At 37.6% G+C, this 26,328-nt stretch overlaps 2 protein-coding genes and 1 pseudogene across 2 annotated transcripts; all 3 read right to left on the bottom strand.

The window, feature by feature from the left end:
* Positions 1 to 855: 855 nt before the first annotated feature.
* On the bottom strand, positions 856 to 7,284 carry LOC128506857 (E3 ubiquitin-protein ligase TRIM35-like). Its single transcript, XM_053477463.1, has 6 exons — positions 6,218 to 7,284; positions 4,713 to 4,808; positions 4,358 to 4,579; positions 3,630 to 3,652; positions 3,184 to 3,302; positions 856 to 3,108 (listed from the first exon to the last, which is right to left on the bottom strand). The coding sequence occupies exons 1-6, from the start codon at positions 6,611 to 6,613 to the stop codon at positions 2,453 to 2,455; spliced, it is 1,512 nt and encodes a 503-aa protein (XP_053333438.1). The 5' UTR covers positions 6,614 to 7,284; the 3' UTR covers positions 856 to 2,452.
* A 1,368-nt stretch (positions 7,285 to 8,652) lies between these two features.
* On the bottom strand, positions 8,653 to 13,956 carry LOC128506768 (nuclear factor 7, brain-like; annotated as a pseudogene).
* Positions 13,957 to 14,846: 890 nt separating this feature from the next.
* Positions 14,847 to 19,078, bottom strand: LOC128506767 (E3 ubiquitin-protein ligase TRIM35-like). Its single transcript, XM_053477344.1, has 6 exons — positions 18,561 to 19,078; positions 18,035 to 18,130; positions 16,891 to 17,112; positions 16,742 to 16,764; positions 16,520 to 16,638; positions 14,847 to 15,680 (listed from the first exon to the last, which is right to left on the bottom strand). Exons 1-6 carry the CDS (start codon positions 18,966 to 18,968, stop codon positions 15,004 to 15,006), a joined length of 1,545 nt encoding a protein of 514 aa, XP_053333319.1. The 5' UTR covers positions 18,969 to 19,078; the 3' UTR covers positions 14,847 to 15,003.
* Between the last annotated feature and the right edge of the window lie 7,250 nt (positions 19,079 to 26,328).

Here is a 26,328-nt window from a genome sequence, read left to right on the forward strand (position 1 = left end):
GCGACTCGCCCTGCTTTAATATCTGAAACATTTTCAGCTTCACACATTACATCTCCTATAGTGAGCTGGGACATATGAGAACTTAACACATTAGCACAATCTCATAACAGTTCTCAAGTATTCCCAAGTGTGTGTGTGTGTGTGTGTCTGTGCCCTGTAATGGTATTTTAGGTGGTTGCTAGGCTACTCTTAAGAGATTGTTGTGCTTTTTCATAGGGTTGCCATGCTAACGCAGTTGCTACCATATCGCTAAAGTATTCCAAGTGACTCCTTGTGTGTTGCTAGGTGGTTAATTGCTAGCCCAATTTTTATTGTACTTATGTGGTTTCTAGGGGTTCATGTGGCATTTCAAGGGGTTGTTAAATCAAAAATAATACACAAGTGTATTTCTAAATAGAAAAAGACACATGGCTGTCTCTTTTGCAGGGTCCTTGAACAGAAATGTAATGGAAAGACTTCCAGAAGTGAGCATGCTGCTGTGAATTATGTTGCTGCTCTTCTTGTTTTGTTTCTCCAAATTGCTGAAAACCGGATGATGACAGTGATGTACAGTGACATATAGGGAAAAGTTCATTTCAACCAGACTGAGCTTAGCCATGATACAAAGCCACTTATCAGAGACGTATTCAATTAAAAATTAGTGACGTATGAGTTTTAAAAATATGTTTGTCTTCACCCAGTCCAAGGAAAAAAAGTCTTGTGAAAATAGACTACATAAGTTAAGTTAACCCTTTTGCTGGCAACATTTTTTGAACAGTAAAATTAAAGACAAAAAATTTAAGACATTATTCAAGTAAATTATTAAAGGAAAAATTAAGACATATTTAAAAAAACCTTTGTATTTGATATCGACATGGGAAACACACCAACTGTATGCATTGAAGCTTGGATGGTGCGGCAACTGTTCAGAAATTAATTTTTATTATTCTGAATGTTGAACAGCATGATTATTTGGGGCAAACAAAACAGTAAAATGTTTGTAAAAAGTAAATGCTTTATACCAACTCTGTGGCTTTCACTAAGCCAACGAATTCTAATAGACAAACTGTAGACGTCATAGACTTGCAGTGAACATCAGCAACAGCAACTAAAGAGGAAACTGGACAAATTACCCCAATATGGTACAGATGGTGTCCATTTATGAAATTGTTAATGTGTATAAAAATAGAGGGTCAAATCTCCAAATCTCTGCTGTACATGACAAGTTTGAAAACGAGCCAAAGCCAATGAACCCTTCCATTTCACCATAGATAATTCATACCTCTGCATCATAGTGGAGCTGAAGAAAAGAGAGTAGTGCAGTTTGTTTATCTCTGGGCTTCTAAGACAGTTTCCTTCTTTCCTTTTTAGATTTCCCTCTATGAGCAGATTGAAGATCACAGACACCATTATGATCTTGAATCAACTGTATATTACTTACACCCTTCTGATTCCCCAGACACTGTGTACTCACTCCACTGCAGAGTCACACACACAATCCCCTCGAATCCCCCCAAAATCTGCGGATGTCACAGCGAATAAAAGCAATGCATGAAATTCCTTACACTTGAATACACTTTTTGTTTGTTTTATATTTAGTAAACAGATATAAAATGTTATATTTCATTCTATCAGAGCTTTATAAATTCCTTGATCTTTGTGATGTGATGTGTAAAGCGCTCTACAGTAATTTATTTTAATGAACAATAATTCCTGACCATCAGCAGAGGGCGCTCTCTGCTGTTTTTATAAATGACTGTATTTACTCTCCTTACTGTGTGAGTAGCTTTTCTTATTCTACAGTGTGTGGGACATTTATATCTGTCATCATTTTCTGTAATTAATCTAATTATAGCTATAATCTAATTATAGTTATTGTTATGTAACGCTTTACTCTGTAAAGAAACTTTATATTTGAGAATGATGTTTAAATGTAAATGAAAATTACATTTTTTGTTTCTTTATTTACAAAGCATCTAATTTTGACAATAAGTTTTTTTAATATAATTTCTTTATTCATTTTATTTTAGAGATGTAACAGAATGTGTATACTGTCTCACAGTGTTTTGATCTTTGCTTAAGTGTTTAAACAGTTTTAATGGTCTGAGCATAAAATTGAAATGTACTGATTAAAGATAATATAAAAAATGTGCTGTATAATGGTTTGCAGTTTATGGCAATTTTTCATAATGCTGTTTCGTTAATACCCTATTGACAGTTAATTAACTCATTAACTCATTAACTCACTCACTCACTCACTCACTCACTCATTTACTCTCCTATTTATTCACACACTTACTGACTGGCTCATGCCCTTTAATTTATTGATTTATTGACTCACTCATTTAATTACTTAATAACTCTTTGACTCACTGAACTCATTATTCATTTACTCACTCACTCATTCAGTAATTTACCCTCAGACTCACTCCTTTACTCCTTCACTCACTTGTTTGTGTAGTCACTTATTCACTTATTTATTTCCTCCAAACATTAACGACCAAATGACCAAAACAGCTATAAAGAAATACATTAGGTAATCTGAGATCTGAGTTTTTTGTCTCTCTACAACCACATGCTCTAAGATTAGGGCAGGAATGGTAGGAGCAATGCGCAGGTGAGAAAAACGCTCTTCTGGGATGAGGAATGGAAACAACGGCACACCTTGGGGAATTCCGGTATAACATGCAATAACAGATCCGTCGCTGACATCCACGAATCTCACCATGCGATCTATGTTCAGGTTGCCTAAGGTGAACCATCCTCCCAGCTGCACTTGCACTGTTCTTGGCTTCTTCTGTATCTTGAAGGAGTATTTGTAGGATGTCAGGAGCATGTAGGAATCCCCTTTTCTTTTGAGACCCCAGAAGCCCATTTCAGCAGTCAGAGGTTTTACCAAATCCATGTCTGCTGAACGCTGACACACACCAAGAGTCCAGTGCTTACTGTTTCCCACCTCGATGTTCCAGCAATGGAAGCCGTCACTGTATCCCTCAGATCCGAGCACCAAACGATTCCCATGAAACCCAATAGGGTTTGGCCGGATGCATGACGACTTTCCAACACTTGCCAGGTCATCTGATATGAAAAAGTCCTCAGGAGCACTGTTGAGATCCAGGAGGACCGGATCTGGACACAATATCTGACATGAGGTTATCATACAGTACCTTATTCAATAAAACTAATCCTTGGAGTTTTACTCACAGTAATGGAAGATATTTGTCATCTTCTCCCACACCCGGTACCCCAGATTCCCCACATGTTCAGCCATGTTGATAAGATCTGCTGAAGGTAACTCTGAATCCAGCATTGTATGACGAGCCCTAAAACAAAAGACACAAACAGGAAATTAATCATCCATTGTGTAACGAGATGTTATCACACCAGGGCCAAAGGTGACAGCATACAAACTTTAGTTTTTTTTCATTAGAATTTTTGAAAAAGTATGGAGTATTTGTTTATGTACCAGTCTTTATGAGAGGAATTATCGCTTAAAATGCAAATTAAAGCCAGAAAAAGAAAGAAGAAATTACAGCTGTATTGCAGTACAGCTCGAACACAATATTAAAGATAGAGCATAAGCAGGAGAAACAGGAAATAGGAACAGGAAGTGCTCGGCTGTAGATAAAAAAAAAAAAAACATGTTGTACCTCTGCAGTACAAAGTTGTAATTCTGAAAGACAAGAAAACCAACAAGGCATGTTACACACAACAACAACAAATATTTAAGAAAATAGCAGTTTTTAATTGTCATAAGTTATGAACGTGGATGGAAGTGTTACAGTCCAGTTCAGTACAGTAAAACATAAAAACACCACTTAAAACATTCAGCTGTAGTCTGCGTTACTGGAAAGAGGGGAGAGCATCTGCCTGCCCAAAACCACATTAAAAACCAGTCACAGAAGCACTTTCAGCAAGAACATCCACCTGATGACGTTATGTCATAAGAGCTTGTACATCCTACAGTACATAGCGTACTAGCTTTCTATTAAAAACATTTGTGATACCCCAGAACACAGGAGTTAAACTAACCGTTATTCTAAAGCGGAGTAGGCGGAAATGTAAAGTAAATCTCGTTAACTCCTCAGGAATGTCTACTACCTCCATAGTGCTTTAAGGGGCTCATGATGACACACCTCAACTGCAAACAAACTAGTCCTGGGGGAATGTAGTTTCATTTTGTTTTACGATTTATATAGGGCCACTTGGGTTCACTTTTTAAAAAAATATGTTAACTGAATTTCATATTGAAAATCATTCTCTTTCATTATTATTCTCTTCCAGAATGGTTAGCAGATTTCCTTAAGCTGTAAGCTATGTTTTAGAAGCTATTTTTTCCAGCTGTATTGAGTTCAATCCTACCTGGAGTCAAGTTTACCTGCAGAAATGCAGCATCTTCACTCTCTAGTTCTTCTTCCACCTCCCTCACTCTGTCAGAAAGAAGCGATATGTCTTGTTCTATCCTTTCTTCCAATTTCCCTTTCTTTTTCTCCACATCTCTCTTCAGTGCTGTCATTCTGGCCTCCTCTTCCTTTTTAAGGAAATGGTGAAATTTCTCAAACTCTGCTTTTATTTGTCTCTCTGCCTGATGACCCTGAGACTGAGAGGTTAGACAGAAAGAAACATAGATAAGAAAATGGATACATTCATGATGAATTTGTTTCTAATTAAAATGTGAAACAAGACTGATTATTTTATTTAAAAAAAAATAACAAAATGTTTTCGTGAGTTACCTGAATGTACTTGGTGATTTCAGCTTTTTTGTTTGTGCCATTCTTTAGAGACTGGAGAGCTTTCTCAGCTGGATGGAGCGCAGCTTTAATTCGGTCCTGATAAACAATAAAATCAAGGACATGAGACACAAACAAATAACTGGGACTAGGAACTGGGACTAAGTTCAGCAACATTATGTGACCACAAAAATGAAGTCAGTTGACTGAATTGAGATTAAATAATTTCCTCAGCCTCAAATTGTGAAAGAGTTGTTCAGGTGTGGACACCGTTTCCATGTGTGGACTGGCTACCACATCCAGAGTCCAGACCTTAACCACATCCAGAGTCCAGACCTTAACCACATCCAGAGTCCAGACCTTAACCACATCCAGAGTCCAGACCTTAACCACATTGAGAATCTTTGAGATGAGCTAGAGAAGTTGGTCAGACATCATCAATATAAGATCATGGAGAGAAATGAATGTGACTCTGGATGGAGATGCATGTTGTGACATTGCATAAGCTTATCGAAACCAAATATGCCACAGCCAAAATCAAAGCAAATTGCAGTCCAATAAATTACTAGATTGTGCAACTTTTATTTTGAGTCAACAGTGTACATAACATTATAATCATTATTACCCAGAAATACAAAAGGAACTTGTTTTTCACCCCAGTGAATGGGGTGCCATTCAACAATCAAATTCCAGGCACAAAGGACTTTTTTTTTTAAATGACCAAACAATGCAAACTGATGCGATACAAACAGATCAAGGTCAGGTGACCAACAAACAATACAAACTGTGGTAGCCAAGAGCAAGATGAGGAAACCACTTTTTAAAGACGGTAATGATTGGTATGCAAACACAGAGTGTATGCACAATGACTTAAATACAAAAACATATCAGCGGAAAACTGGGTGTTATGGGGTGAAGGATCTTGCTCAAGGACCCAACAGTGGTGACCTGGCAGTAGTGGGGCTCAAACCTCTGAACTTCTGTTCGGCAACACAGAGGCTCAACCATCTGAGCCACAACTGCTGACATTTTAGATTGTCATTGTGATTATTATTTCTAAAAATGTCAAAAACTCATTAAAGAGAAAATTGGCTATGAATGATTCACATATGAATCTTTACAACTAACATGCACTTTAACACCATCCAAAATTTATTTTATAATTAAATTCAGATTATTAATTAAATTGAACATGCTGCCCAATTAAAATTTTACTAACCACAATAACACTGGAATACCGGCTGATAAGGGTCAATCTGGGATTTTTCATTTTTACCTAAACGGATCTTTATCTACAGCGCCACCTACTCACTCACTCTACCATCTGTGCACTCAAACAGATCATATTCCAAATCTCCAGCTTTCACAATAAAATCAATTATCGACATCAAACAATAATTCAAATTACTAAATAAGATAGGATCATATTACACAAAACTTCCTTCCATGTCCTCACTATTTGCACAACCACATATCTCTCTCTCTCTCTCTCTCTCTCTCTCTCTCACCTTGTGCTGTCGTGCAGCCTGTGCGAGAAGCTGAACTCGGTGCGATCTGTGACTTTCCTTCCTGCACGTTAAACATATGACCTCGTTATCAGTTTTACAGAAGAACTTGACTTTCTCTCCATGTTGAGAACATCTGACTTCACTCTCGCTCTCACTCTCCTTCTTCTGCCGTTCTCTCTCCTTCTGATAAGTCTCGCTGGTGTTCCTCAGAGCCAGGTTGGCCACGGGTTCCTGCAGAGACACCCTGCGACACATGGGACACGTCCGAGTGTTAACAGTCCAGTGGTTTTGCAGGCATTTGCTGCAGAAAGTGTGTCCACAGGAGAGGAGCTGAGGATCCTGAAAAATCTCACAACACACTACACATGAGAGATCGTCTTCTAGAGAATCCGCCATCAAGGAACCAGTGAACCCAAGTCAGATGGAGAGATTATAAATTTTAAGCAGACGAGATACTGGGAAAGTGAAACTTCCTGATAGACAATACTTTCTGTTAGAGACCGCCTCCTGGGAGGACATGAATATAATTGGTGTAAAAGAGAAATGGAGGGATGGGCAGAAAGTGAAGAGGCAGGATTATACCACCGTGCTGCTTTAGTGTTACGTAATATCTTGCTTCTAAAAAACAAATGTTTATTGTACCGTGAAAACTATCTAAAACTATCATGAAATCTAACTGATCTGATTAGTACCACATGTAGAATTCTTTCCAGCTTTATTTAATTTGTTTTTCAGCATAAAATTTTTTAGGGTATTTATTGATTTACTTTTGTAACTTGGCGCTATTAAATATTACACAGTGTTCTGACAAATCATTAAAACCTACATAATCTTACACAGCAGAAGAGAATTCAGACAAATAATATGAGTCTTTCCTGCTGTGGAGGACAGGATAGCTGTAGGTCCAACTGAAAACAGCATGCACGTGAGATCTGATCAAGATCAAGAAAGATCAAGTGTCAGATGGCAGGATTAGTTGTATCACTGTAGAGTGTGTGCACATGCACACAGTATGGTATCCAGGTGATAATTAAGACAACTGTGGACTAAAGCATACACTACAGTGTGTGAACCCAAAGGAAACAGTCCGTTATCTAATGCGCACCACACCTCAGGCTGACTAGTATGGAGGACTAAACATCACATAAATAAATAAAAATAAATAAATAAATGTGTGAATAAATGAGTAACTATAGAAATAAATAAATAAATAAATACATAAATACAATAAGCCCTGGAAAATTGCTAAATATATTCCTACTTTTGTTTATTAACATATTTCAAGACTTATTCATTTCTGAATTTCCACATTTCTTCATTTATTTATTTTTGTGTCACATTCTTTATTTATCTATTTATTTCTATATTTACTCATTTATTCACACATTTATTTATTTATAATTATGTCATGTTTAGTCCTCCATAGACTAGATGTAGTTGGTTTTATAATGTGCAAATTCAATTATAGTAAATCTAAAAGGAATGCTTAAAACGATCAAACTTTCTTCAGGTGGCAGGGGTGTGTGTGTATAAATGACACTCAATGTTTTAATTTTTGTATTTTAAAAACCTTTAAAAGTAAATCAGTTTTACTTCACCTTATTATTTCATTACAGTACATTTAAGCATTTGACAGACACTCTTATCCAGTGCATGAGTTCTGGGTGGAAATATGAGTGTCTGAGGGAGAAAAGGCGAGAATGAGTTGAGTGTCTTCTGCATACCAATGATATAAATAACCATGCAAGAATATGACAACAAGAGATATGGTATAGAGGGAGAACAGATGGGGGCCAATACTGAGCCTTGTAGGACACCTAGTAGAGTATATGTGGATCCCCTCCATGTCACCTCATACAACTGATCTTCTAGGTAGGAGGCAAACCATTGCCATGCTATTCCACAGATTCCAAGGCTTGGAGAGATGACAGTTTCTAGCAGCATGGAGATTCTCAGTGTAAACCAGAAGGGCAGTTTCTGTTAAATCCAGGTTGTTTAAAATCAATAACCTTTCATTAGTTAACAGCTAACAAAGCCTCCATAATCTTACTCTCACTCATTCTCTATAGTGTTAATCCAGTTCAGGGTCACAGGAGACACACCACATGAGGTCACACCAAAGTGCATTTTTGTAGTGCAGAATAATCTGCATATATGAACAGTATACAGTGAGGGAGATAAATAAAATGAGTAGCATATGATCTCACAATCATGTGCCCTATACAATCATGTTAAAATACAGAGTAAACTAAATCCACTAAGAGGCCATCATGATTGTTTTTGGAAAACATAATTCTGTTAGGAAATTTAACTGCTTTAATATCATGCAGTTTCTTGGTTACTGTGATGTGCAAAAAAAAAAAAAAAGAAAGAAAATAATGTTGTCTTATCGTACTTTGTCTATCAGGTTTTAGAGGCTAAAATGGAAGCAGCTGCATCGGTGAAATATTTATTTTTCGTAATCATAGACAAACAAATCCAAATCACAATGTGGAATAAAAAAAACTAAAGTGACCTCAAAGTCCAGTGATGAGCAAACTAATTCCCAATTTACAAAACCCAGGAATCAAAAGTAGGTTAAAGCAGAAGGACAGGACAAACTGCAAACTTTGCTAAGGTCAGAATAGAGTGTATTAAGCAATATTTCATGAAGGGATAGAGTCCAAAGCCTGTTTATACTGTACATAGCGTCAAGGTAAACCTAATGAAGAGAATTCAGGTGAGTGTGAACGGGATCTGAACATGAACATGACAGGTACCAATATTCCCTGATTCTGTTACTCCTCATTAGGGGCCTGTCCACACGGAGACGCGTTTCGCTGTATACGTATAAATTTTTTATCGTATTGGCGTTTCGTCCACACGGATCCGGCGTTTTAGGAGACTGAAACCGCTATTTTTTGAAACCGGGTCCCAAAGTGGATAAATCTGAAAACGACACCCTTGCGTCTTCGTGTGTACGGCCAATCTGTATATTTTGTGAAACGATGATGTCATCACATCACGTGTCGGCTGCGTCACACGTAACAGCAACAACAATAATGGCGGACTACATGATTGTGTTCGTGTTGCTACAAAGCCTACTAGCTTTATTACAGCAAAATCTATTGCTTCTATGCAACTGTTATGAGCAACAAGCGATAATGGACAACACCATCTTGACACATATTGACCTCGTTGTGTCATATGTTAATTTGTAAGAGTTTATTTGTAATTGCAAGCAAAAAGGGACTTGTAATTTGCAAGGTCTGAGTTGTGCCAAAACAACTCACGGAAGAAAATAAACAGAAGCATTTGAATATATAAACATTACTTCAAGAAAGTTAAAGTTTCTAAAAGAGAATCATTACTGCTGATGAAATATGGATTCATCTTTATAAGCCTGAGAGTAAATGCCAGAGTATGGAATGGAAACATCCTCTATCGATGACCGAAAAAAGGTAAAAATTCACTTATCAGCTGGAAATTCATCAAAACGTACGGTTTCCTGGGATTCTCAAGGGCCAGTATTGGAACATTATCAGGGAAAAGGTTAAACAATCAACTGTGCTTATGACAGTGAAATGCTACAGTAATTGAAGAGCTGAATCCTAAACTTCAACTTGGATGCAGAGGACTGATACCCAAGGGCATTGCATGCATGAAAATGCTCAACTGCATACTAATGCCAACGCTGTTGACGCTAACCTAATTTTCAGGTGTTAAAGCATCCTTCTTATAGTGCTGATCTGAGTGATGACAGCGGTGCATTCATGGCTCGCGGCTAAGCATAAAACAGTTTTAATGAGCGAAGACAAAAGCTTATTGACTGATCAAGAATGTGTAGATTATTTTTAAAAATTTAATTTTTATCTTTTACAATAGTTCATTAAAATAAATTCTGCAGCTAGAGTGTACTGTAGATATTTTTTATTCACCCTCATACGTTTCAAGGAATCTATTTTAGAAGCCTTATTGCTCTTATAAAGATTGTTTTAATCTACTACAGTATAATCTCCTTTTTGCAATAGACCTCTGACCTCTGAAGTTTTCAGTTTATTTTTTTGGCAACATTATTACAAAAAGGAGGAGGAATAATCCAATTACATACAAATGTAACATGTGCATGTGCTTCTCAAAGAAGCTGAACTTATTCTCCTTGGTCATGTTCACATTTACAGGAACGATGCGCAGAGGAGCATTCCTGTCCTCTGGGATCAGAAAGGGGACAAGATCACTCTCCAAGGCTATATCACGAATACAAGCGATCTCTGACTCGCTGCTAGCATCTAAAAATTTCAGCATCCAATAAAACCTCCAGTTATTCATATCATGATATTTAACCAGCTTCACCCGCATCGTTTCTGGATGTCTCATTAACCAACCCGGAGCAGACCCTAAGGCATTATAGCAATTGCCATTTCTGCAAAGACCCCAAAACCCATTTTGAGGAGTCAATGGTTGTGTGATGTTTCTCTCAGCTACGGAGCGTCGACACACACCAAGGGTCCAGTGATTGCTGTCTCCCACCTCCACATCCCAGCAGCTGACACTGGAATTTTGGGCCTCTGAACCTAGAACCAAAAGGTTAGTATTGCTGTGTAGAGGACTGGGGGAGTAAGACTTGGGACCGGAGCGGCTCACACACACCAAATCATCAGACACAGAGACGTGGGCGGAGTTTGGGTCGAGGACTACTGGGTCTGCATGGAAAGAGAAAATAGCTGTTCTGCCATGAAGTTACAGTATGATATCTCATTTTCCTGAACCATCTCTTCCTATATAAGAAAATAAATGCTTTATCAATTTGGGCTGTTCAAATGTTTTTGAGGGTTTTGTTACTCACAGTAAGGACAGAGATCTTTCATCTTCTCCCACACTCTGAACCTCAGGTTTCCCACATGTTTGGCCACATTGATCAGAGACCCGGAGCTCAGCTGGGAATCTGACAGTCTGCCCTGAACCCTAAAACACACACTCACTGTATGGTAATACTTCTACACACACAATGGTTTGGATCTATTGAAGTAAAGAATGTCAAACTGTGAAAAAAAAGGCTTCAAAAACATACCATGGAATGTAGCCATAATTCTGAAATGAACGAACAAAAACAAACAGGTTAACTTTACCAAAACTAAAGTGTACATTAATTCTAACAATTAAATGACCTAAAAAATCACGGCACTGCTGATTGATTTATTATTTAATCATCAATAGGAATGCAATAATATTATTTTCTATCTCTTCTTCCACCTCCATCAGTTGATCGGAGAGGGACACTATCTCCTGTTCGATCCATCCTTCTAGTTTTCCTTTTTTTCCTCCTTTTCCTCCCTCAATGCAGCTCTCATGGCTTCCTCCTCCTCTCTAAGGAACTGATGAAGTTTCTCAAACTCCTTTTTCATCTTCTTCTCAGTCTGCTTGGCCTGATACTTAAAAACAAATAAGAGCATAAACAGGCAAAGTTAAAAATATTTACATTTAGCAGACACCGTTACCCAGAGCGACTTTTTATTTCATTATACATCTGATAGGGCCTTAAGGGCAGCGCTCAAGGACCCAACAGGGACAACTTGGTGGTCATGGGATTGGAATCTGGGACCTTTTAAACCATAGTCCAGTGCTTTAACCACTGAGCTACCCCTGACCACAAAGCTCATTTATTAGTGATTTATGAAAAAATTTATATATATATATATATATATATATATATATATATATATATATATATATATATATATATATATACACACACACACACATGGTGGAACATAAACAAATATTGGTCCATGGGTATTATTTAAATGCCCAAATTAAAATTCTTGAAAATGACTGACAATCATTTTCAATTCATTATCCAAAATTTGCCTTCAAGTGAACAAACATTTAGTAACATCTGTAAGACATTAACAGGGACGTCCCAAAACCGGTGGTTAAAGCATTGGACTACAGTTCAGAAGATCCCAGTTTCAAACCCCACAACCACCAAGTTGCCACTGTTGGGCCCTTGAGCACGGCCCTTAACCCTCAACTGCTCAGATGTGTAATGAGATAAAAATTTAAGTTGCTCTGGATAAGAGCATCTGCCAAATGCCTAAATGTAAATGTAAGACATCCCTATACAGAATTTTTTTTGTTTGTTTTGCAGTGAGTCAGGAACTCCAAAAGTATTTGCTTAAAAAACATTTGTCTTCAGGAAACATTCCAAGCATACCTCATTTGACTGGTCATATAGGATGTCTATTGTTGATGTCTTATGTACAGTAAATGCTTTACTATGATAGCTTTCAAAGCTATTATACAGCAAAGGGAACGTTCATAACCGGCAGACATTTTACAGTGACAGTCTTGTTCTACACCTTACCTCAATGTATTTGACGACTTTACATTCCTGTGCTGTGCCATTTTGTAACGAGTCAAGAATGCTCTCAGCTGGGCAGAGAGCTACTTTAGTTCGGTCCTGCAGAGATGAGATGTGCAGTATTTAAATATTTCTCTTTCTACACAGACTTTCTTCAAACGCATAAGCATTTAGGTTTCAATTTAAAAACAATTTCAAAAACAGAATGTTCAGTTATTTTACTAGGAAATGCTCATCAGACAGTTTCAGGTATTGTACAGGGATGAATCAATCTCTAAACCAGAATTATCTGAAGATCATCTATACTAACACGGTTAGTGCACATATATCTGCTCTACTTTCTGCTCAGATTCAGTCAAATGCAAACTGTAAAACTGACAGGACAGCATTACAAATGGATCACCTTACAGATGGAGAAGGACTCAAAACGTCCTGTGAAAGCTACCAAGGGCTTCTTCAGATAAACAAAGTGACCTGACCTCAAACCAACTGATCTGCTTTTTACTTACTGAAGATAAAAATGAAGGCAGAAAGACCCACATTGAATTACTGATCAGGGGTTCTGGGTTCAAGCCAAAGCACCACACATTTGCCACTCTTAGACTCTTGGATGTATAATGAGATAAAATGTAATTTGGCAGAAACATGAACACCCCCTTGTGACATCAGAGCAGAACACGGCAACTAACCTCTCACAGGAATAATGAAAATACAGCAGTAAGCCAAAACTAGCACCAGAATCAGCAAACACAAGTGTATAAAGAGACAATATAATGTGTAGAAAGAAAAAAACAGCTGTTGCTTAGCACTTTGTAAGATAATATCATACAACACTTCCTTCCCTGTACTCAGTATGTGCACAAGCACCACCCTTCTCCTCGCTCAGTCTCTCTCTCTCTCTCTCTCTCTCTCTCACCTTGTGCTGTCGTGCAGTCCATGTGAGAAGCTGAACTCTGTGCGATTTGTGACTTTCCTTCCTGCACTTTGAGCATATGACCTCCTCATCAGTTTTACAAAAGAACTTCACTTTCTCTCCATGTTGAGAACATCTGACTTCACTTCCACTCTCCTTCTTCTGCCGTTCCTTCTCCTTCTGATAAGTCTCACTGGTGTTCCTCAGAGCCAGGTTGGCCACGGGTTCCTGCAGAGACACCCTGCGACACACGGGACACGTCCGAGTGTTAACAGTCCAGTGTTTTTGGAGGCATTGGCTGCAGAAAGTGTGTCCACAGGAGAGGAGCTGAGGATCCTGAAAAATCTCACAACACACTGGGCATGAAAGATCATCTTCTAGAGAATCCGCCATAAAGAAGGCAGTGAACCCAAGTCAGATGGAGAGATTATAAATTCTGAACATGAGAGAAGAGACACTGTGAAAAGAGAAACTCAGACGACTTCCTGATAAAGACCGCCTCCTGGGTGAGGAAGTGAATGTAATTGGTGTAAAAGAGAAACAGAGGGATGGGCAGAAAGGGAAGGGGCAGGATTACACTCCCTTATGACTGTAAGGTTTCCAAAGCATGAAAAAAATGCAACAGATCTATTTAATAACACACACACAGAATTGCTTCAATCTCATTTTATTTTATTTTTTTAAGCATTTCTATTTATGTACATTTGTATTTATACATATATATTTATTTTTGAAACTTTGCAATTTTGGCCATAATCACAAGCTGATGCAAGTATAATGTTCTGTATAGTGCTGTATAGACTGTATAGACTTGACATATTTGAGATGATGTGAAAGAGATTAAAGAAAGTCTGATTCCAAAGAAGAGGTCCTGTAATTCAAACTACTGAAAAGTGAATGCTAGCTCTGCTAGAAAGGAGTCAGGGCACACAGTGCATCACACTTTGTTTTGTATGGAGCTGCGCAGGTGCAGACTGGTCAGGGTCCCCATGCCCATGTCGACCACCAAAAGGCCCTACATTGGGCATGTGAGCATCAGAACTGAAAACTGAACAAAGCCTCCATAAAATCAACACAATTTTACAGTATATTCATAGTGTATGTGCTGATTTAAAAAATACATTTATGACAAACTTTTGCACAGAGCAAATGTGTATTTATTTCTGGTTAACTTTATGCACTTGTGCATATTTATGCATATGTACCATTGTAGAACATTAGTGTATTATCATTATACAATTATCAAGAAAACAAAATTCAGAAAAATGTGTAACTATTGATAAAAAATCTATGTATTTTTTTGGTAAATTTAAATCTATAATGGAATTTAAGTGCTTTAATCTCATGGAATTCCATGTATTCTACATGATAATCACACTGTGTCATCATTTCGCATACTGTATTCTCTGTCTCTGTTACTTTTCATAAGAACTAAACTCTGGTTTTCATGCCGATTCATCTTATACGTACTTGTTAAACTCTCTACATTTGTTCCTACAGTATAAGATGCTTCTTTAAATGTTCTTCTGATTTTCACTCTCTCAAATACTTTATTTTGTCTAACATCATTATCAACATCATCAAAAGCACCCAAACCAGCATGAGGATTACAAGTACATATAAAGGAATCATGTCCATGAGCTTCTCTAAGAAGTTAAATTTCTCCACCTTGGTCATGTTCACATTTACAGGAACAATACGGACAGCATTCCTGTCCTCTGGGATCAGAAAAGGAAAAAGGTCGCTCTTAAAGGTTTCAATAGGAATACGAGCTATATTTGATGCATTGCTAGTATCTACAAACCTCAGGACCCAGCTAAAGTTATTGAGATCAATACGTTGAATGAGCTTCACCTGCACTGTTTTTAGAGGTCTCTTTACCTGAATTGAAGGTTGTGTGGACCCCAAGACATAACAGGAATCTCCATTTCTACAAAGACCCCAAAACCCATTTTGAGGGGTCAAAGGTGGTGTGAAGTTTCTCTCAGCTGCTGAGTGTTGACACACACCAAGGGTCCAGTGCTTGCTGCTCCCTACCTCCACTTCCCAGCAGTTGAAGATGGCATTTTGGGGCTCTGAACCAATAACCAAATGTTTGACGTTGTTCTTTAGGGGGTTTGGGAAGTAAAACCTGTGAACAGGATGGCTCACACCAACCAGATCATCAGACACGGAGATATGGGTGGAGTTTGGGTCAAGGACTACCGGGTCTGAATGGAAAAAGAGAAAGACTGTAAATTCATGCTACCCTATTGTCTTTTTACACTTATACAACTTACCAATAAACCAGTGTTCTGTAATATCACCATCCTGATTCTTAGCATTGTACCAGTAATGATTCCTCATGCTCCCAGAGCTCCTCATGCTTCCACTATCAGATAATATGGCCGTGCCAACAGGGAAATAAAAACTCCATAGATGTGACGATCTTTTCATTCAGAACGTTCAGGTCGTCAGCTGACTTCATTTTGTTGCCACATAACATTGTTGAGCCCAGACCTGAGCAACTGAAGCAACAGTACAGTGGCCAAAATTCCAACCTCCTACCTTGTATTCTTTGCTTGATGCAGTGCAATAATTTGTCCCTTCTGAAACTATGACTGAAACTTTTGTGCATGCACTGTAAGTCATATGAAGGATTACATACATTTAATCAGTTCATGTGAATAGACTGTTACAATCCAAAAAAAACATGATTATTAGGACAAGCACATCAATATAGACATGCAGAAACCTGACAGGCAGGTTACTAAATCCACGGCACAGATTTAAAATAAATTAATAAATAAATATATTTTTGCTTAATAAGATACATCGTTTCAGGCCAATAGTCCAGTTAAAAAAGTCAGTATAAGATTTAATTATCATGTGATATTTGCGATAGTTGTATTTCAGCCCATAGGGCTTTTTCTTGGTTGGTTAATGAAGCCGAGCAAAATGACATTTAGTTTAAATGAAAAAAATTAATAAATAAGAGGAAGTATTTAGGTAAAAAGCTAAAACATTGGAAGAAAAGTTTCCTTCGTACAAACACGATTTTGTTACTTACAGTAAGGACAGAGATCTTTCATCTTCTCCCATACTCTGAACGTTAGATTTCCCACATGTTTAGACACATCGATCAGAGATCCTGAGTTCAGCTGGGAATCTGACAGATTGCCCTGGGCCCTTTAACACACAATAACTCTGTACAGTATATACACACAATGGTTTTAATATATTAAAGTAAAATAATTGATCACTGTGAGAGTAAAATGATTTAAATTCATACCGTGTCATAATGTGGTCATAATTCTGAAATGAGAAAACAAAGAAAAACAAGTTAACTCTACAAACAAAAAAACATTATGTGCAAGTTAAGTCTAACATTTAATATTGTGGAATAATCAAGACACTGTTAATTGATCTATTCATTACTACCGATAGGAATGTGACATCATCATTCTCCAGCTCTTCTTCCACCTCCATCACTCTATCAGACAGGGACTGCATCTGGTGTTCAATCCATTCTTCAAGTTTTTCTTTCTTTTTCTTCTCTTCCTCCTTCAGTGCAGCTCTCCTGGCCTCCTCCTCCACTCTGAGGAAGTGATAAAGCTTCTCAAACTCCTTCTTTATCTGCATCTCAGTCTGCTTGGCCTGAGACTTAAATAGAGAAAGAAATGAGAAAGAAATGGTTAAAAAAAGAGAACAGGAATGATCATATCCTCAAGTCTACACTTGAGTTTAAAAATATATAGCAGGGAATTTAAGAAGATGGAGGTGGAAGTAGTGTGATTATACACAGATCAGCCATCACATTACAAATCAAAACATTATGCAAGTATTGTGTCATTCCCCTTGTGCCACAGGCGTGGCCCTGACTCCTTGGGGCGTGGCTCCACAGCGCCTCTGGGGGGGTGATGTTGTGTCTGGCACCAGGACGTTGGCAGTGGATCCTGTGTGTGCTGTCGGTTGTGGGGTGGGGCCTCTGTGGATAGAACTGGACAAGCTTTTGGTCCACTTGGGCCTTGGTTTCCCATGATCCTGGCACCAGCTTACTGGTGTATAGCTGATAATAAAAAATTTCCCTCCTGTAGGTTGAATAAAGGTTTATCTTATCTTATCTTAATCTATGGTAATGTTTTGTATTATTAATGTTATGACTGATTGATGTACAGTATATGGCAACATGCAAAATTAATGATGCAGGTAAAGCTGGAAAAGGTTACACATTCGTAGGTGTAAAGTGAGAACATTAACATTTAGAGCGGCTTACATTTTATCTCATTATACATCTAAACCTGTACGGTTGAGGGCCTTGCTCAAGGTCACAACAGCGGCAACAGAAAGCTTTTAGTAAATCCTAACTTAATATATGGGTAAATACAGTATATGTAGTACAGTATAGTATAAATGCTTTATATGTGTAAAATAAATAGTAAACAATAAAGAGTAAGTGTAGGATAATAATTATTATTTGAAAGCTACTGTGTTATATAGGAAAGGGAACAGGAATAACCAGTTGACCAATAAACCCATTTTATAGCAAAGTATTTTACCCTGACAATCATGTTCTACACCTTACCTCAATGTGTTTGGTGACTTTGTGCTCCAGTGCTGTACCATTTCGTAAAGACTCCAGAACTTTCTCAGCTGGACGGAGAGCTGCTTTAATTTGGTCCTGCAGAGATGCATGGTTGCTTTTGGTGTAGTTAGATTTTACAATAAAACAAACTAGCAGTCTGTGTGTTGTACCCATTTTAAACACTGTTTATTCAGGGCATTAGAAAGCCTCCACACACATCAAACACAGATGATTTTCCTACCTGAAATATTTTGGTTACAATTTGGTTACAAACACCTCTTGAAAAATTTAAATTAGTTTTAATAATTTATTACCATTCTGTTATTGTGCTAGCAAAACTGACACGAAATGTCCCCGAACACTAAAACTCATGGTGCAGACATGAACCTTACACTAACCCTGGATGATCTGGAAAACATCCATCCTAAAATTAGGGTCAGTGTTTTTCAGAGAGGTCGAATCATTTATAGATTATCTAAGCACTTTGTTTATCCATAAATATTGAGTTGGTTTGATTGATACACACCTTTCTCTGCGCCACAGTGTGTGTCAGAAGTTGAACTTTGTGTAACATGTGACTCTGTTTTCTGCATCGAGAACATATCGCCTGGTTATCATTTTTGCAGAAAAACAGGATTTTCTCTCCATGCAGTAGACATTTATTTCCTGTGTCATCATCGTCCTCTTCTTTCGGCTTCTCTTTCTCCCTCTGATAGGAATTGCAGGTGCTTCTTAGAACCAGGTTGGTCACAGGTTGTTGGTGTATCTTTTGATGACACACGGGACACCCTTCTGTGTAAAAGACAAATAATCCTTTGTGGTAAAATCCGACACAACCGCGGCAGAAACTGTGTCCACAGGAGAGGACATGAGGATCCTGATAAACCTTTAAACATGCTGGGCATGCGAGATCGTCTTCTAGAGAGGATGCCATGAGGTGTGTTACCGCGTGTTTAAAAAATTTTAGTGAGACGAAGCTAAACTTGTTCTAAGAGGAAATTTAAGATGTGAGAGTTAAAAGCGCCACCAGGAAATTAAACTGTGTCTGAGTTTTAATTCTTCAAAAACGAAACTAACTGTCGCTGCGTAATTAGTGGGCGGAGGAATAATTTTTACAGGTAGACAAAGTTTGTCCCGGAAGTTTTGTAAATGAAGTTTTGCTTCCCCTATGTAAAGAAACTTTGCAGTTCAGGCAGCAGGGTTGCCAGATCATGGATCAGTTTACCTAAATATTGCTACTGATGTAAAAACCTTTTGCTGGTGGAAAGTTAGACAGTTTAGGCTTGTGGTCAGTTTGGATTCCTGATGGACTGGAACCAGGCAATCGATGTTTGACTTGTAAGGTCTGCTTTACAAGACGTATGTCAATCTTAATGATTGACTCTGAATATTTAAAATGAAAAAGAAAAAACAACTTTTCTGTGTACGTTTACCAGACGCTCTAATCCAGAGCAACTTACATTTTTATCTCATTACACATCTGAGCAGTTGAGGGCTTTGCTCAAGGGCCCAACAGTGGCAACATGGTGGTTGTGGGGTTTGAACCTGGGATCTTCTGAACCGGTGTCCAATGCCTTAACCTGCCTGCCTAGCGCTGTCCACTACCCTACTCACATCAGCGTGCGTTTCGCACAGCGCCGCAAAGACAGCGCTTATTTAACACGTATAAATGTGTGTTTGTTATATTTCTGGGAAAGAGAAATCTCTTAAAAATCTCTCATATCGGCGCGCGCGTTCATCTGACTTTAGATCGAAACTCGGCAAAGTGAAAGAGCGCACGCGCGCGCCGCAGCTTCACGCGAACATTTTACTTTCACTAAAAGATTAATTCACAACCACATTTCAGCCATTCACACACATGCATTGTGCTATGTTGTTGGTACACACTTCATCTATCATAAATCTATCACTTAATCTATTATAAAGAGAGGCGACATATACTTGCTGATTAAACACTGCATTTTTTAAAAGTGAATGCGAGAAGTGAAAGCGCGCGATGCGAGCAGCTTTAATTATTAATAATTAAATAATTATTCAATGTTGGACATAAACAGCAAAAAGCACCATAAGTATTTTTTTTTTATTATTATTAATGTCATGTTCTTTTGCTGTTTGGGCTCAGCGTTGAATGATTTGAACCTGAAGCCCTTCGTGTAGATTCATGCCACGAGTCATTTTTTCTTACAAAGATTATTATGTGCTCGGGCCACTGAGCTTCTGATTCCAAAATTGACATTTTTACCGTTTTTTAATCACTGGAATGGAAGAGATAGAAAGTTTCCTTATCATAACACGCCTTGTATTGTTTTTATCGCTCAATTCATGATTTTTAATGCTATGTTACAAAGGAAAAAATACAAATTGGTTTATTTATTTATTTATTTTTGAATAAAATCTAAAATTAAAACATTGTAAAGTAATTAAAAACAGTGTAGAGTGATTAATAACATGCATGTTATAATGAGAAACATCTCATTCTAGAGATTAAAAACGGTAACAATGTCAATTTTAGAATGTAGAATCCAGAAGATTTTAAATTTACACAAATTTAATAAGAAGTCTGAAGCAAGATCCAAGATCCTCTTTGCTGAAACCATGCACAGTGGGGAGGGGTGCATTATAGTTTCCCCGAGTGTAAAGGTGAGAACAGCTGATTCACACCTGGGGAGGGTGTATTATTTGCATTTGAATGTGTCAGAAATTGCAAAGCACACACTGCAAGAACAACGACCTAAAGTAAATAAAAATAAGAGGCCCTGATAATACTGCATAAATATTATTTAGTCAAACAAAATTCCTCCGCGCTCTTGAAAACTTTATGCATGCAATTGCACGCTGTAGAAAATTTAAAAGAGAGAATTATACTGGCGGATCAAACTTTTAAAAAATATTATTGATTAAATGTGTGCTAAAAAAAACTGTTCCCAGATAGCACAGGTACTACGCAGAGATGTCTGCTAAAGAGCGTATCATCTGGTAAACATCACGTTCGTTTTTTTTATAGTCGTATTTTGATCGTCTGTAGATCTCCTGTTTGAGCTGTTAAATGATACATCGTCTTTACATCTATAAAAGGTAAGCAGGAATTAATTACCATCTTTCTAAATAGAAACGAAATACTGAACATAAATGTCACCTGCTGTTTAGCGATGTTTAGTCACGTTATTTTGGTTTAAGCTATTTCTTGTATTTTTAATTAATAAAATTTTTATCTGCGGTTCTGGTTTCGGTCTGTTTTCATGAGTTGTGAAGCGAGAGGAACAAAGTATAAATATTGTTCATTTGATAAATTAAGTATCATGAATTTTAATTGAATCTATCTCTGTATTTTTCCACAGGAGTTTGTGAGTGAAAGTGTCCTGTCTGCATCTGACTTCAGGAGTTTCCTGACCAACCGTCTCTAACGGTCATATTTAAAAGTCATAACGAAGAAAACGTTTCTGTTGGTGTATATTTTTTTTCTATGATTAATACTTATTTGTGGTGTTTTATGTTTTGTACATCTTTTCAAATTGAGACCGCATTTGTAAGTTGCTGCTAATTATAATTAACCGAGGGTATTTATGTGAGGGGGGTGTTTTAATACAACAACGTCTATCCGACATGAATCAGACATTTGGCAGATGTATGAATATTGTATAACATCGTCTAAGAGCGCATCAGGGTCATTTTAATTTATTTACGTCTTAAATACGTAGGCTAAATGTCGTTCTAACATCTGGCACGGACCTCTCGGCGACATCTGCCAGATAAGCAAACACCCTCTGCCAGACATCTGCCAGATAAAAAAGATGACGTCGCATAGAGTTCTTGTGTTTAATCAGAGGTTTAGGCCTCAGCTCTTCAATAAGCATCTCAATGTAGCAAACATTGTTGTTTGTTGAACCTTGTTCCTGATAATAGTCCAATACTAGCCCTTGAGGATCCCAGAAAACTGTAACCATTTTCCAGCTGATGGTTGACTTTAAACCTTGTCTTGGTCGGTGATTGAGGATGTTTCCGTTCCATTCTCTGCCTCGGGCTCGTAGTGATGAATCCGTGTATCGTCAGCAGTAATGATTCTCTTTAGAAAACTTTCAGCATCCTTAGTATAAGTCTAAATGTTGTTTGCAGATATCTAAATAATTTTGGCTCTTTAGTCAGTTATTTCAGTATTCATTTCGAACAAGAGATAGATTGCTGCATTCTGCTCTTCTTTGGTGAAAATCACAAGTGAGGTGTCCAATTTTGCTCAGTTTACAGTTACAAATGAACTGATGTAACACGTTTACAACTGCACATTAGTGACTGGGAGGAAAGAGTACACAGTGACAAGACAATGTAGCAAACTGAAGTGTTAATATAACCGGACTGTGGATATTTTTTGACTCACCCTTTTAAATTTCCTAAATATGCAGTATGAAATTATGCACATCACTTTTTTGGAGTTGTTGCTGTCATTCATTAAAATACCCAATAAAATAATTACTCTGATTAAGGAACTAATCAAGTAGTTTTGGATGCAACATAATTGTTGATTATATATAAGGAAGTAAGAGTAAGAAGCTTCATAAATAACTTTTATGTCATACTCCTAGGTAGGAGTATTTACAGTATAGTCCTGAATAGAAGACTATAAAAGAGGAGCAATTCTGAGATGCTTAGTAATTATTGGCCCATCTTAGTGAAGATGTGTTTTCTTGCTGTGATTTGAATGTGGGATTTGGCACTGGCACCTTCTGTAATTTTGCCTTCCAGAGGTGGGCAGGACCATTAATGATTGGAAGGTCAGTACTTAGCTCCACCAAGCTGCTGCTATTGGGCCCTATTGGGTTCTTAACCCTGTCTGCTCCATGGCCAGGGAGTGCTTTTAATTAAAAGCTGGGAAGTGTAATAATTTCACTAAGCAATAATAAATATGTGATAAATGAAGGCTTTGCGTTAACTTTCATCTCAGGTGCAAAAAAATTGTTGTTCAGTGACATTTTTGTGACAAAGTGTGTAGACAGTTAGTATAGTACTTTAATTAGTTAATGCAGTGGTACTCTCTTAACAGCAACACAATGCCTTCACTAGCAAGATAGAGTAAGTGCCTTTGTGCTTTTATTTGTGGGCATGATTCTTCAAATTAACCTGCTCTACCTCATGTTATGTTCTATTTTATTTTGTGTAAAAAAAAAAAAAAAAAAAAAAAAAGCACACTAAATCCCAGCAGGGGAAACGAATATACCCACAGTTCTGCAGCGCAAGAGAGAGAAAAAACATTGGCTTAGTTGTGATCACGTGATGCTCAGCGTAAAAACCAAGTTACTCACAATGCGTGGTTTCACTGTAAATGGGTAAATGTATGTTGATGCTACTAATTAGTTGGTTTGGAGACACCCAGTGCTAGGAAATAGGGACAATAAAATAAACAGCAATTCAATTTCCATGGACAAATTTCTATCATTAAGCTTGATTTGATTGTACAAAGTTACCAAAATGCACAATTGTTAAATGGAATTCACACTTTATGATTATATATTTATACCAATGTACAGTTTACCATGGATAATTCCCCCAGACCACCAGAGGGCACTCTAACTCATTTTGTTTATTTCTTTCTTTGTTTTGAGCTCCACCTCTTTCTGTTTGTGCACACATGTTTTGTTTGTTTATAGACTGCACTTGACTCCCTGGATTTGTGACAGAATACTTGGCCTTAATACGGATGCTATGGATGAGTGTTAAGGCAGAAGTGCACATCATTCTTTTAAGCATTACAAGCATCAGCTTGGCCAACAATTGCAATAACACTACTGCAATCCTTTGGAACATGCTCTTTGTCACCTAGGGCAAGTGAGTCTTGATCAGATGGGCTGGCTGCAGGGTTGAACTTGGAAAGCTCCACCAGATTGTGGCAGCTCAGAGCTCCAGATACTACTGGAGTGCACGCGCACACACATAACACACACACTTAAACACTGACACACAGTAAAGGCAAGAGAGATAAAGAAAGAGAGAGTGTGTGTGAGAGAAAGAAAAACACACACACACACACACACGGATGTTGATTATACCAGTAAGAGACGAGCACTAAGACCCAGCAGGGAAGATAATCACCCGCAGCGCAAGAGAGAGAAAAACTGTTGGCTCAGTTGTGATCACGTGACGCTTGGCGTCAAATCAAAAAGTGCATGCGTGAAACATGATATTCGGTGCTCGTAAACCAAGACAATGCTCGTTTTCCAAATCAAAATACAACCACGTGTAATAACACCTGCACAGGATGGGTACATCCGAATATCCCACCTGCGTGACAGGTACAGAATGGCCACAACAACTGGCCGAGTCACACCAGGAACACACAATCCCTCCATCAGTGCTCAGACTGTCCGCAATAGGCAGTCCATGAGGAGGAGATGCACTGCAGTACTTCAAGCAGCTGGTGGCCACACCAGATACTGACTGGTACTTTTGATTTTGAGCCTCCCTTTATTCAGGGACACATTGGGAAACATTTTTAGTTTATGTCTTATGGTGTTGACTCTTTTAGTGTTCATACAAATATTTACACATTAAGTTTACTGAAATACTGAAAGTGAAAACAGTTGAAATTCAGAGGACGTTTCTTTTTTGCTGAGTATATTCGTGGTCTGTTGTTCTGGTGCAAAAGAAAATAAGGTGGCTACATGGAGATACTTGGACTAGGTTAGGTTTCTTATTGCTAATGAGTTCAAGGCTTAAGATTGGTGATATTATGAATACTAGTACTACCACTATTACTGATAATACTACTGCTAATATCAGTACTACTATTACCACCAAAACCACTGCTACTACAGTACTACTATCACCCCTATTAATACGACCCCCTCTCAAAAATAAGAAAACTTAAATATTCTTTAATTCAGTTAACTTTACTTAAGGTTAAGTATTTTTCCATGTGGCATGGTGGCATAGTGATTAGCACTGTGGCCTTGCTCCTCCAGGATGGATTGTTCCTCGTGCCTGTGTACTGTATAAAATTTGTATGTTCTCCCTGCTTGATGGGTTTCTATCAGGTACTCTGATTTCCTCCCACAGTCCAAAGAGATTAGGTTAATTGGCGTTCCCAAGTGTGTGTGTGTTTGTTTGTTTGTGCCCTGCGATGGTATTTTAGTACTTGCTAGGCTACTTTTATAAGTAAAATGTTTGTAAAAAGTAAATTCAATTCAATTCAATTTTATTTATATAGCGCTTTTAACAATGGTCATTGTCTCAAAGCAGCTTCACAAAAAATTAAAGAACATTTTTTTTTTTTTTTTTTTTAGAAAAGAAAAGAAAATAGTATAAATTCTTTATACCAACTTTGTGGCTTTCACTGAGCCTACAAACTCTTATAAACATAGACTTCATAGACTACTGTAAGTAAATTACTCCAAAATGGTACAGAAGTTTTAGTTTATGAAATAGTTAATGTGTGTAAAAATAGAAGGCTTTCTTAAGGTCAATTTAAAGAATTCGTTAAGTACAAATAAATTTACTACAATATTCCTTATTATTCTTTATCCCTTTCAAAAGATCTCCAAATCTCTACTGTACGTGACACATTTAAAAACGAGCCAAAGCCAATGAACCCTTCCATTTCACCATAGATAATTCAGACCCCTGCATCATAGTGGATCTGAAGAGAAGAGAGCAGTGCAGTTTATTTATCTCTGGGCTTCTAAGATAGGTTTATTCTTTCCTTTTTAGATTTCCTTCTATGAGCAGATTGAAGATCACAGACACCATTATAATCTTGAATCATCACCGTTCTGATTCCCCAGACACTGTGTACTCCACTGCAGTGTCACACACAATCCCTTCTAATCCCCCAAAATCTGCGGGTGCGGCAGCAAGTAAAAGGAATGGATGAAATTCCTTAAACCTGAAAAAAATGTTATGTTGCATTCTATCAGCGGCTCAAAGCTTAATATTCCTTGATCTTTGTGATGTAATGAGTAAAGAGCTAAAACTTACTTAAAGTAATTATTTTAATGAACAATAATTCCTGTCCACCAGCAGAGGGCGCTCTCTTTTGTCTTTATAAAGTACAGTGGAACCTCAGATTACGAGCATAATTCGTTTCAGAAGTGGGCTCGTATTCCAAAACACTTGTAAACCACATTTAATTTTCCCATAAGAAATAATGGAAACTCAAATTATTCGTTCCACAGCCCAAAAAAATGAACCTGCATTTTAACTTTTTAAAAAAGTCAAAAGAAATCCCGACAGATAAGTGTTTCCGTTCAAGTGTTTCACACTCTGTCTGTGTGTGTGTGTGTGTGTGTGTGTGTGTGTGTGTGTGCCCC

Source organism: Clarias gariepinus, chromosome 18, assembly GCF_024256425.1.
Source record: "Clarias gariepinus isolate MV-2021 ecotype Netherlands chromosome 18, CGAR_prim_01v2, whole genome shotgun sequence".
NCBI lineage: Eukaryota > Metazoa > Chordata > Actinopteri > Siluriformes > Clariidae > Clarias > Clarias gariepinus.